At 36.1% G+C, this 13,685-nt stretch overlaps 1 protein-coding gene across 10 annotated transcripts in view; it reads right to left on the reverse strand.

The window, feature by feature from the left end:
- Positions 1–13,685, reverse strand: part of PCLO (piccolo presynaptic cytomatrix protein) — a 341,027-nt gene that overhangs the window by 10,917 nt on the left and 316,425 nt on the right. For 9 of the 10 annotated variants that reach the window (XM_071552738.1, XM_071552733.1, XM_071552734.1 and 6 more), the window contains one exon: positions 1–135. The exons of the other annotated variant lie outside the window; for it this stretch is intronic. In XM_071552738.1, coding sequence (XP_071408839.1) covers positions 1–135 — 135 coding nt within the window. The remainder of the gene's footprint in view (positions 136–13,685) is intronic. 10 annotated transcript variants of the gene reach the window in all.

Consider the following 13,685-nt stretch of genomic DNA (forward strand, 5'->3'; position numbering starts at 1 on the left):
CTGGTAGATGATCTGGAGATTTAAATTTGTATGTGATATTTCTGCACTGAAGGATTTCTACTATCAGCTGTTCTCCATCTGTCTTCATTTCCTTCTTTAATGCAATCTTGATTTCACCCATAACCTGTGTTTTACCTGGAAAAGCAGAAAAAGCAACCCTCATTAATTTAAAAGGAAACTGAATGCATGTTTCTAACTCGGAGAGAAGTAGAGTTTTCTTAGTTTTGGTTTGTTTGTTTGTTTGTTTGTTTGTTTGTTTTAAGTTTGGGGTTTAGTGAGGTTTTTTTACTTATAGTATTGATGGCTGAATTTATCGCCTATAGTTTTTAGTCAGGAATGTAAGGATTATGTATAGCTTGTTTGAACAAGTATTAGATACTTTAAGTACACTTGTAAAACTAAATCATGGGCTTCAGAATTTATTTGCCTCATCAGAGCTTTTTTCCCAAGAGCAGAAATTTCTCTAGGAGTCATTGCAAGTCACATAATGGTCACTGCAATTCACCTTTCCAGAAACATTTACTACATTTACTACAAGATTCTGAAGTTATCTCGTTAAAAAAAAAAAAAAAAGCACAAGAAAATGAAAAAAGAACATTCAATAGAGTGTTAAAAGTAAGATAGTGAAAGTCAGTGAATTAAGACTGGTGAATTCAGCCTTTCATTTCACCTTCTTGCATACATGGAGCAATATCATTCACAAAATTTAAAGGGAAGTGCTCACTGTGACCTTTAAAAGTAAAGGTAATTTCCCTTCTTATATGGTCAGAAATACAGGCCCATTATTCCTACATTTTATGGATTTCTCTCTAAATCAGCTCAGAGTTGGAGAGAAGGCACAGAAGGAAATGTGTGCAAAGCTATTTTGCCTTTTCATTGCTTGTCCTCCCACAAGGCTTTACAGAAGCCAGGCAGAGTGGAGCAGGACTGCTTCTTCTAAATGTGTTTGATGATGGAAGCAGAGCTCATGCCCTCAGCTCAAATCTCTCTGTAATAGCATCATGTTGTAGTGGGGGTTATGCTTCCATATCTATTGTCTTGCGACTGAAAATATTATCTCACTTTCCTCTTCTCTTTAGGCATTAGTTCAAAAGAAATCAAACCATAAAGCCCCTGGGATTCTTTATTACCTAGTTTCTGGTGCCAGCAGGCTGGAACTTTAACTCAGTACTGGGAAATTCTAGAATCTTGTGCCAAGATGTTGTATGGTGCAAAGCAATTCTGAAGAAAGTAAACAATTATGATACATCTGGAGAAGATTCTTGATTAAAGACTATAAAGTTGCCAAGTGGCATTTAGAGATTACTTCTTGTATCAAAAATGTACAGTTGAATTTGAAAAATCCCCACTAAAAATGTCAGCTGTTTTGCAGATATCAATTCTACCATTTTTTTTCCTAATTAAAATCTTTTTGAGGACCATGAACAAAAATTTAATAACGAATAATCACAGTTGGAATCTAATTTAGTTACAGTCATTAATAAATTTGTAATTTGGCTTCAGCTGGGTCAACATTTCACCTATTTTTTTTAAAGTGAAAGAGAACCTGTTATGAGGCAAGGAATTCTTTAACAATATTTAATCATCACAATACAATTTCCATAGGCTTGAATATATGAAATAACAGCATCTTTCTCTTTGCTATACAGTTGTGCAAAGAAAATGAAGCCTTCATCTTGATGGCAGCAGAAAAGATAATTTGTAGTTGGGATCAAAGAGGAAAGGCCAACAATGTTCCTATTATCCATTAATTTATTATAATGGCCTTTTTCTGGAAAGTGTTGAGTGTCCATAGGGTCTGTCTTGGTTAAACTGTGGATTTTGGATGACTGGAAAGAGACAGAACAAAAAATTATAATGCCTCCTTTTCTCTGTAGATAAAACCTTCAAACCACCAAGGAAGACATGACACACTTGGAAGGTGTTGTTTAGATCTGGATTTGTGATCAATATAGGTTCTTGCACTTAGTCCAGTCCTTAACTATGAAAAAAAGACCAGCATGGACAGTTGTAGACAAACAGTACAGGCAATCTTTTGTTAATCACAGTCTTTTCTGGAAAATATACTTGGTTTATTATTTTATTTCCTCTCTGTCCTTTAAGCTGTATTTGTTGGTAGGACCTTCCCCTTGATTGACTTTGTACCTCTTTTTTCACTTAGGTGTGCATTCAATTTTAGATGAAATAAGGTGAGTGGAATGCTACTTGTGGTGCTGTGAGCCAAAATAAAAGGGATAAATGCTTCCAGTAAACTATGCTTGAAAATTCCAGCACCATTTCTCAGCATCTGGAATTTTTCTGTGGACTATGCTATATCCCCAGACACAGTTTTAGGACAAACAACCCTGCTTCACTATTTAAGCCTCATGGGGAAAACAATGGTCTCCAGCTGCAAGCACATGAAGCAGTATTGCTTTCTTGTACTTCCATACTAATTTTCATTTCTCCCACTGCATGCAGTGAATGAGCCTTAATACCAGCCTTATGAAACATTACACTAAAATAAATGACCACTTCAAAACATAGCAGAATTTTGTAGACTAAGAAGAAATTAGTTTTTTTTTTCCCATTGCTTAGCTTTTCCACCTTTCTCATATATGCTCATCACATCTTTCCTTTGCAAGGTGTGTAAGAATAGAGCACATGTGCTTTGGTTGGTGGAGGTGATTCTTCAAATGGAAATGGTGAAATACAGTGGTGAGGGGAAGTGTTAACAGTAAACCACAGTGGGCTGGGTTGGACATGAATTTTCTTCGTCTGGTGTGATGGAAATAAATTTCCTCAGGGTGCCATGGAGTTTATTGACCCCAAGAGTTACTGGTAGAAAAAAAATCTAAATACAGCCCCAGTCACAACCCTTTGCATTCTTATATAAATTTAGAAAACATCAATTATAAGTTATATGAGAATGCAACTAAATGCAGGTATTTTGATATGTTGGATGATGACAAATACTACAATTCAACTCTGAAAAAAGGTAAATACAGTGAAAGTGATACTGCAAATCTTTTGAGGAAAATACTTTTATGGCTTTTCAAGGCGTTAAAAAATAATTTGTAACTTGAATACTAACTTTTTCCTTAATAAAGATGAATTTTAGATGAAACAGGTGCAAAGCAGGATTATCACAATGGCAAAGGACCATATAGTAAAGCACTACAAAAAATACTCTCTAGTTTAGCCTAGGAAACAAGGAGTGGAAAAAAGATATTCTACAAATATATGCTACAGTAAAAACTGAAAAGGATAAGAGACATTTAAGCTGAATTAGTGTGATATTTTACCTGTTACATATATGTCAAATACATGCTTACTGATGTACTGCAAAGGGACCACAGACATGTACAGCAACATTGTGTTCACTTTTGGAACACGCTAATTGTAGGCAGCCAGTTCTTAAATATATCTATATATATGATCAAAAACACAGGAGTTTTGATTTTTGTTTGCTTTTTTTTTAAATGACAGCACACATCTTTTGGGGGGACCATATTTATTAACAATCTATTACCAATCAAAAGGTGATGGTTGCTACCTAAATTGCTGCAAGCTGTTTGAGAACTCAAGAAGTTTAAATTTGCTACGGTGATGGCAACATAAGCTATTGCTCTTTTGGAACTCTCACACTCTGCAGTGTGAAAGGTTAATTAGTAATGCTATTACTTGTAAGTGACTACTGCTTAAATCACAGGATGTGTCTTCTGCACTGTTGTCAATTCCAAGGATTGATAATTATGGATTGTTCTTCCACTCCTTTTTGATCAAAAGCCTGCTGTCAAACAGAATTGCCCAAGACAGTAGTAAACAGTTGCCTTCCATCACTCTGTGTTGTCAAGGCTAATTCAGTGATGCATTAAATGAGCAAGTAAATCTCACTGGAGAATGGCAGGAGGTTCTGTTCAATTGTCTAAAGGTAAAGTTCTGAGCTAATTTGCACATTATCTTAGAGTAAGTTCAACTGCCTTCTGAAATTCACTATGTTTGTTCACATAGATGGATCAAGTTTGACTAGTTTAAACTTGGAGATTTAAATATCAGGTGCCTGAATGCTGCTACTTCATGATCATCATATTTGAGTAATTTCCTGAATGGATGCCAGATGGCCAGAAAACAGAATTAGGAAAATACATAAATTGGCATTTTGTTTCATAGTTGTGTGTAAGTTGGTATGAGCCCCTTGTGTTCCAGAAGTGTGACTGGGGGATGGTACTAGAGCAGTAGAATTAAAAATAAAGCACAAGGGAAAGAAATATTAACAATTATTTCCCAGCATTTTTTCTTCCAAATTAAGTTTGTAACTGAATTATTGTTTACAAAATAGGTAAGAAATACTCTTCTGGATCTTCAATAGGCAGTCACTTTATGGTCAGATTTGAAATCAGAAAAAGGTCCTTCTAAATAGCTCCTAGTGATATTGGCCTAGTGAGCATGCTAATGGCGGTGTGAATTTTGGGTGGGTTTTTTTTGTTTGGTTTTCTCTTGTGGTTTTTTTTGTGTATGTTTTGTTTTGTTGTGTTTTGTTTTGTTGTTTTTGTTTTGGTTTTTTTGGTGTGGTGGTGTTGTTTGTTTGCTTGTTTGCTTTTTCCTTTTATTAACTGCTTACATCCCAGATCATCCTCTTACTATGAAAGAACTCAGATGCTGGCAAAAATAAGCAGAACAAAACAAATAAAACCCACAAACCAAAATAAAGCAACTACAGCTAAAACCAGCTTTACTTTTCTACACTTGTGGCTACAATGTATAGGACTAGCATGCCTTATTGATCATGTATGTAGAAGAGGAAGGTATATGATGCTATGGTTTGTTTTAGCAGGATTTTGTGTGCATTCAGAGAGCTGGCTGCATTTTTATAAGAGAACACACACTTTGAGAATTTCTTTCTACACTTTCTGATTATGTGTAGACTACTTCCACTTTTTGAAAGCACCCATCCCAGAGAACAATTCCAGGTTTCCAAATGATGCAGAACAGCTTGCTGTACTGCTGCAGACAAGTCCACCCTTTAAGAAGACCAGATATATCCATGCTGCCATTAGCCCTATATCTTCTGACTCCTTTTTGTCCTGTGGCAAGAAGAGAAAATTTCACTTGCTCTGTTCAACACGGAGAAGAGGCTGAAGGGAGGCCTCTTTGCAGTCTGCAAATTCCTAATGAGAGGAAAAGGAGGAGCATGCCCTGATTTCTCTGTGGTGACCAGTGACAGAACATGAGAGAACAACCTGAAGTTGTATCAAGGGAGGGTTAGGTTGGATATTGGAAAAAGGTTCTTCACCCAGAGGGTGGTTGGGCACTGAACAGGCTCCGCAGGGAAATGGTCACAGCACCAAGGCTGACAGAGTTCAGGAAGTGTTTGGATGACACTCACAGGCACATGGTATGACTTGTGGGGTTGGTTCAGTGCAGGGCTAAGGCTTGGACTCAATAATCCTTTTGGATCCCTTCCAACTCAGAATATTCTGTGTTTCTGTGAAATCTCCAAAGATTTTTGCATTACTGACTTCTGGTATTTGCTGCTTGTCACATTTTGCATGAGTGTTCCCCACAAGCCAACTGAAGTATGTCTCTCAACTAGTCTTAAAAGCAATTCTGAGGTGAAAATATAGGAGTTTTTTTGAATCTGTTAAATTTAGAGTTATGAAAGTGTAAGTAAAAAATCTCAGAATTTCTGTAATCTTTAAGATGAAGAGATACATAATTTCCTCAGGTCTTTTTCTGTTTTGATATACTGATGCTTTGAGTTGATGCACCTCTCAGAGCTTTATGCAATGTTTATTGATAAAATACAGGCATTTCTTTGATGTATTTTACTACTGTTTGTCTAATGCGTATCTAATGACTGGGACTTGTCTAGTTATGACTAATATAGCATAATGAGAAACACCTTCCAGAACTCAGACTGAAATGTTTCCCAGACTAAATTCTATGTAGCTGTAGTTCTTAAATAAACAAAATTTTTTCTTCAGCTATATTAGGTTATGTTTGTAATATTTAGAGAGTTAAAATATGTAGTAATATGTCATAAAATCTAAGGAACCTAAGATTCCAATATGAATCTTTGTAACTATAAAAGAAAAAAATAAAGCTTTAAAATATGAGGCATGGTTAAAGAGAATCCAAGAACATGGGTTCTGCCACAAGATCCATGTCCCTTAGTAACTTTCTATGATCTTAGACTTCGTCTCTGGGCCTAATCTCAGAGACAAAGACAATGTCTACTTAGAATGGTTTGGAATTAGTAACTGGGACCATTTTTACTGTGAAGAGAGACTGATCATGTAAACACAGATAGGTCTTTGGTGTGCAATCCTATAAGAAAACACAAAGACTTAGAAAAGCTGATGAGGACCTATGCCATTGTCATTTATTCCTGTGCTGTAAACCATGAATCTCATACAGACATAATTTTCTGTCTAACAGAGTGCTGCTGTAGCAAGGAATATGTTTCTGCTGGATTCCTTTAACACTATTTTGAGAGCCAGAAGTTCATCCTCCAGCAGACACTATGATTCAAAGAAACCCAAGCTAACATCATCTTACTGTAATAAATAATTCAGTATTGCTGCAAATCCACTTCATATTTACATTTCAGTATTCAACGGCTCCAACTGAAGGTAAAGGGTATTTAGTATTATTTTAAAAATAAATATATCAAGAAGTCAAAATTCCAGCCAAAACCTTCCAATCATTTTTAAATCAAATTTGAAAATCTCTCACAAGTCTCTCACTCTCTCTTTTTATTTATTTATTTTTAATTTTTACCATCACATCAGTTACTTACAGTACCATCTGTATTTTTGATGCCTTTCATCCTCTTGCTGGGACATTAGCTACTGATAAAGCTGCTGTAAAATAATGATGGATATAAACAATGCTTCCCAATGTTTACAGGCTTCAGCCTTTTCTGTCCTTTTGAGGGTTTTTTTTTCATTACCTTCTTTTAGTCCTTTCACCTTTCTCACACATATTTCTTTCTACATGAAAATTATCAAGAATTTCTCTGTAGGCTAGTTTCATATTAATTTTCTCTACTTTAAGAATAATCAGACATCTAATACAGTCTTAACTACTACTTCCTCCTGTCTCACAGTGCTTTAAATAGGTGTTGGGATTACCAGCATGGGTCTATCTGAATAAATATGTTTTCTGCCTCCATAGAAGAGGTTGAATATATGCATGTTCTGAAATCTGTTGCTCCCCTTGCAGCTGGATACCCATTCTACTCTTCATGGTACACTCAACTGCTCATGGGACAAACTAAAGCTTGGAGAAAGGTAGTACTTACTTATTTCTGCTCCAAAGAGGAGTTCCAGCTGCTGAGGACCTGAGGACAGGTTTAGAATCTTCTCTACCCTGCCTATATGTGGTGTTAAAAAAGGAAGGGCTCAGGGGTTATTATGATTTATTCTATCCCTTCTGACATAGGTAGGGATACACTGTGCAGGCAGCCAATACCCCTCTGAGATGGCAAACACTCTCAGTTCCACTCCTGAAAAATGGCTCCCCCTGGGACACAGGGATCCTCTGCAGTGGGAGCTGACAGGAAGCAAAGGAGCTGCTCTCTTTTTTCCCCTTCCATCTCCTAACCTTGTAACGTGGACTGCTCAGAACAGGCTATATTATGAGATGAGCAAAGGTCTTTCATTACTATGTCCCTGTCTCCCCCGATGAAATGTGCATGCAGTCATGGAATGGGGGACAGGAGCAGAACTCAGGAACTTCACCCACAGCAAACACAATCTACAATTTTGTGGGCAGTGAGGGTGGCTGACTTTGAAGCTCAGGCATATGAGCAAGCTGACAGCTTTATGTTGTGATTCTCAGATACAGCAGGCTCACTGCCTACAAAATTTTAAATATACTTGTGCAGAAATTTAGCTTGTATGCCCAAATATTTTAGTAGGATTAAACAAAGAATATTTGAAGGAAAATCTGTTCAACCTTTCAGAGGAAATAAACCTGTTGTATGAAATACATTTTTAAAACAGAGAAAACCTTTTGCCTGTTGAAATTTTGAAGTGTGGAATATTTCCCCCCAAAAACATAAACTCTCTTCCATGTATCAGTCATTCTGTGTGATCTTTCAGAGATTTTATTCATTTTTTGGAAGGGAAAAAAAACCCTAACCATACAACAAAAAAATCCCAAAGCTAAACCAAAATACCCCAAACCAAACAAAACCAAAGCTCAATTCTGACTATGCATTAATACCATACATAAAAAACCTTGGTCTGAAGTAATATCTTTTGTGGGAAAATAACACTGATACTTGACACATGCTCAAATATGAAAAATAAAAATCATATATTTGTACCAATCCAGTTTCAACTAGCTTTAATTTCTGTTAGGTGGCTTTGTAAGATGTTGTAGAAAAAGGTTGATGGAGCAGTGGGAAGAGGTTAATGAAGACATAAGGTTAGAGGAGGAGAATTAGAGGGAACATATTCATTAGTGTTGGAAGTTGCACAATCCAGTGACCAAAAGGACAGTACAGGGGATCAGAGGTTTCTGCAGAAGGATTTTTTTTTCAATAGTCTAGCAAGACTTGCCCATGTACCATAGAAACATTTGGAATAAATGAAGGGGAAATCATGAGAGCGGTAAATTTCAAATTTAGGTTAACAAAGGTGACTACAGAGGTTCCTTTTAATGATGACAAACACAGAATACCTGTGTGCACATGACAGGTAGGAGGTAGAGGGAGAATAAAAATGAGGTGAGGAAAGTCAAGAGAGATACACTACTAATTCATAGTACATCCTATTAAGATATATCATATTTATATCCATTATACTTCTGTGGAAGGAAATCCTTATGATCCAAGCTGACTATCAACATCCTCTCTGCAATTCATTCAAATACCAGATTTCCCCAAAATTTAGGTCTCACGTAGAATTACACACTAATGACAGGGTTAATCATAAATAAGTTTGTGTTTCAAATGCCAACTCCCTAAACTCTGTAATCAATAGGGATAACACCCCCTTAAACCCTTTCTTTTTTAGGATCTATAAATGTCTTCTAGAAGTTCCTACCTACTTTTTCAGTGGCAGTTGAGAGGCACGTTAATGAACTTCATTTAGAAAACTGATTTTTAAACAATAAAATTAGAAGTATTATGATTAAAATCTAAAGCTCTATAAATTTCCATAGCTTTAGTGAGAGAAAGCTGAAATTATGGCCGAAGTTATTGTGATTTTAATTGGACTTCAAAGATGGGTGCAGCCTAGATCTGAAAGCGGAAGATATGCAGTCTCAGAAGGCAAAACTCGCTTCAGCCACCTTTGTACCCTTTCATCCTCACCATAAATCACTGCCTGAGTCTAAATATATATTCATAGTCTTCACAATTTTAGCATCTTAAATAATAAGACATATCAGACACTGCAGATTCAGCTTGGCTTGCCACAGTACATCTGAAATTTTGATGATGAAAGGCAGACTTTGCCCTGACTTTCTGTATGAACAGGGGAAAGAATAAAACTATTTAATGTCATACATGCAGAGCAACTTGAACATTGATTTTTTTTAAGCTTATTCTATTGCAGCTTTACCAAGAAGGAAATCTGTTGTTAAGGGAAAAACCTCCCTGTAAAAGCTTGGATTTAACATAATCACAGTTCAGCAAATTATTTGCATAATACTACAATAATCTTTGTATAATATAGCATAAATATTTCATTAAAGTAGCTCAACTGAGACTGCAAACTCTTGTTTGATGTCACTGTGAGAACACAAAATGGGTTTGTTTCACCTACACAAAAACTGGGAGGATTCTGCTAGATTTGCTTAGGTTCTCATTTAAATGATGACAAATTTTAAGCTACTTTCCCCCTCCCATGGTAAAAACATTTAAAATATTTTTTATTTTTATCTTTTTTTAGTTTTGATATACAAGTTTTTGAGAGTTTGACAATATAGTCTGAAATCACAAAAACTCTTCTGAGCCAGCCTTAACTTTCTGTGCCAAAATAATGAAAAAATTTACACCTTCTTACTCTGAATATGTATATAAGATGTGAATATCACAGCAGATTTTTTTATTCTTTTTATCCACTTATTTCTGAGTAATTAGGCATTCAGGCTTGACTCATTAGAAATCCTAAGAAACAGATTAAAGTCCATTTGACTTATGTTACAATTTGATGAAAGTATAATGGACATAATATGACTACTTTAAGGGGAGTGAAATGACTCTCATGGATGGTAGCAAGAGATAATAGAAAATGTACTTAAAGATATAATAAAGTGGACAAAATAATTATAAGCATAATTCAGAAATCTGCAACACAGTATCAGAAGGGGAAAAACTAGACTGCAAAGTAGATTTTGAGTATTATTACTTTTGGAAATCCAAAAAGAAACAAATATTTGGATGGGATATTTTTTACTTGAGATGAAAACAAACATCCACCAAGCTAAATGAAAATACACCGAGTGCTTAGAAAATATTGTAAGAACAATGCGTTTCCTAAGAACAACAGCCAAAAGTGAAAGCAACAAAACCAAAGTAGTTGCAGATTGCATTTCTGAAAAGTAGTTTTCCGTTAGGGATCCTGCTGGCCACAGTGGGAGCAGAGTGACATGAAAACAAAGTTTATTTATATGATGTCAAACTTGTGGATCAGGCAGAAGCAAAGCCAGTCATATTGCATTTAAATGTAAACCCAAGAACATGTTGCATAACAGGAACACCTAGGAACTTCCCTACTTGCTTTGGCACAGGGCTGTGTAGGTAGTGATTTGTCATTCCCTGTAGTGCTTTGCGCATATGGTCTAATGAGTTAAAAAAAAAAAAATAAGCCTCAAAGGTAGATGGATAAGACTAGATGCAGATCTTCAGAGAATATATATCATTAGAAAGATAAAGAGAAAAACAGTTCAAGGATAAAATGCTAACTTCAGGAGCAGGTGTTACCCACACATCTAACACAGGCTTACTTTTACTATACATGGTAAAGTTTTTAAAAGTGGTAATCAAATTGCAAAAAAAAAAAAAAAACAGTTTTCTGACTTAGCACTGCAAATAATACTATATTTTGACACTTTCCCTTTGTCATAAAGCTGTTCTATCACAAGGATGTATACATAGTGAACAGAACTTGGTGTAAGAACCACATATGATGTGGTTTCATTTGGAAAGTGACTCATCGCACATTTACTTTACAGACAATAAGAACTGAGCCTGCACTGTTAGTGCAGTGGAACAAGCTGTTTCATTTCACAGCTTGGCCAAGTCATTTATAGCCCATAAAAAATTGCTTAACACATGGTGGCATATGTAACTCTATAAGGCTTTATTTGAGAAGGAGGTGGAAGATGGCATTTGTATACACAAATACATCCATACACACACTCAAGCTAACACAGTATGTTAGCACTCTTTTGTGCTGCAAACCTAGTGGGCACACTATCATGATAACTGGAGATGAAAATTTTTGGTAAGAACTTGCCTATTCACTCCTCACATCATGATTTCCAGATTCCCCCTCAGATTTATACTGCAGCTCGGAGGCTCTTCAGTGAAATATGCTTAAAGTCTTGCTCATACCTCCCTGGAGCTACACACTGGAGAGCACAGCCGTGTGTGCTGCACAGCTTGGGTACCAGAGCAGATGCTTCTGCACTGACTGTTCATGTGGAGACAGGTATGCTATTATATTAATAGATTTTCTTTTACATACTTATGTTACCTGGTGCAGTGGTAGCAGATCACTGTTGAGATGCTATTTCTCTCTCATTAAATAAGAATGATTAGTGAAATAATTGTTGCTAATAAGACTACTAAGTATAAGACTATGAGACATTGCCTATTCAATGTGACAGTAAGAGCTGTGATAATTCTAACAAAGCTCATTATGACTAATATACAAACGAAATACAAATCTGTCTTCCAGGACCATCAGAGTATTTTTTATCTGGCTGTAGAGAACCTAGGAAATTTTAGAATAAAAATTAGTACTTGTAATCACTACTGGGATTCAACTACCTGCATGATCTGTCCAACAGAGCAATGGGGGATGATTCTTTCTATTAATCATGACAAACATGGACTCATCACAGTCAAAACTAGAAAAATATGTTCATCCAAATTTTGCTCATGAGAGAGGAACAGAAATGTTCTGCAGAGTATTCCACAGTATTATGCAGAATTCAGACTTCTACAGTCCCTGGAGGACCGATGCCTGGAAGCAGGCAGGCATCCTCAGTAATGTGGACATGTTTCCTAAAGTTACCAGCCTGAAGAGATATCAACACCACCTCCTGTCAGAGTCTTCTGTGAAAAGTTTGGGGTATTTTTGTTGGGTTTTTTTGTTTTGTTTTGGTTTTGTTGTTGTTTTTTTGCTTTGTGTGTTTTTTTAGAGTTTGCAAACTTCCACCAGGAATCTTTATAAACTTACACACCTGCGTTTTGTTGAAATACATACTTTACATTTTCCCTCATTCAGCACTCAGCAGTGCCATTATTCATCATTTCATGCAATGCTGATTTCCTTAAACTGCTATGACATATCCTAAAGTTGGTATTTCATTGGACTGTTGAACTGATGTGTATGTTTAAAGTCCACAGAGATATGTTTGAATAAAAAAAAAAAAGACATAAAAACCTGGAACAAAAGAAAAGGTACAGGGACAGAAGAGTACTTATGTTAATGCACTCATACAGCCTTGTGATGAAGAGTGAAATGATGGAAAGAAAAAGAGAAAATGTGCTCCTATTTCCAATGTTTATGAACTGGTAAGAAACCAGTTAAGTAAATAGAGTTGTATAGCACATAAAAAAAACAATGGCAAAACTCAAAATTATAAGTCCATATTCCAAATGGACAAAATGACAATACAGAAGAGATCAAAAATGCCAAAAATGTTTCTGAACCTTCATGGGGAATGGGAGAGATGGTAGAAGCCCTCTCACAAAGAAAGGATTTTAGCAAAACAGGACGGCCAAGTGTTCAGTAACAGAACAATGTGATAGGTTGGTAGCAGAGATGCAAGGGAAAAAGTTTTACAGTGCAAGACTGAAAAAATTCAGTATGATGACCTAAAAATACTTATTCAGAGGCTTTAAGATGAAAGAAGTCAGAGGCTGATTCCTAGAAATTTCACATCACCGATGCTATGACCCCTTCCTGGTGCCACGCAGAAAAGAGGTACTCAATCCCTTGTTTGGGGGCATGAGAGTCTGACCCAAGCAAGGGGTTCTGAGACTAAAATCCCTTGGCTTTCACTGAGATTTGACATCAGATCTATCCACAACTGGGAAATTTTCCTGACGAAAGTTTTCTCAAAATGATGTGCACCAGAAAAGGTGAATTAGAAAACATTCATATGTTGGTGTTTAAACTTGTGTGGCTTAAAAACTACCCCTAAATTTTCTGAAGCTACTGAAGCATATGCCACCTGTCTGTACATAAAAAAAATTTCACTATTTTGTAAGTCAATGGAAATCTTTTTCTGCTGTTGGGCACTATGCTTGCAGTAGAACTTGTCTAACCAACTGAACTTTGTAAAAAATGAATACACAGGAATACTTCATAGTGAACTAATGCTCTGACAGCTCCTGTAGGTTTACTTTCTGGCAACTGAAAGTTTACTCTCTTTCTTTGAGAGTTAATGCCTCATAGACTTTATGCACTAAGGTCAACACTCATGATTTTTTCAAGAATCTCTGAGATTTAGTACCA

This window comes from Pithys albifrons, chromosome 3 (genome assembly GCF_047495875.1).
Source record: "Pithys albifrons albifrons isolate INPA30051 chromosome 3, PitAlb_v1, whole genome shotgun sequence".
NCBI lineage: Eukaryota > Metazoa > Chordata > Aves > Passeriformes > Thamnophilidae > Pithys > Pithys albifrons.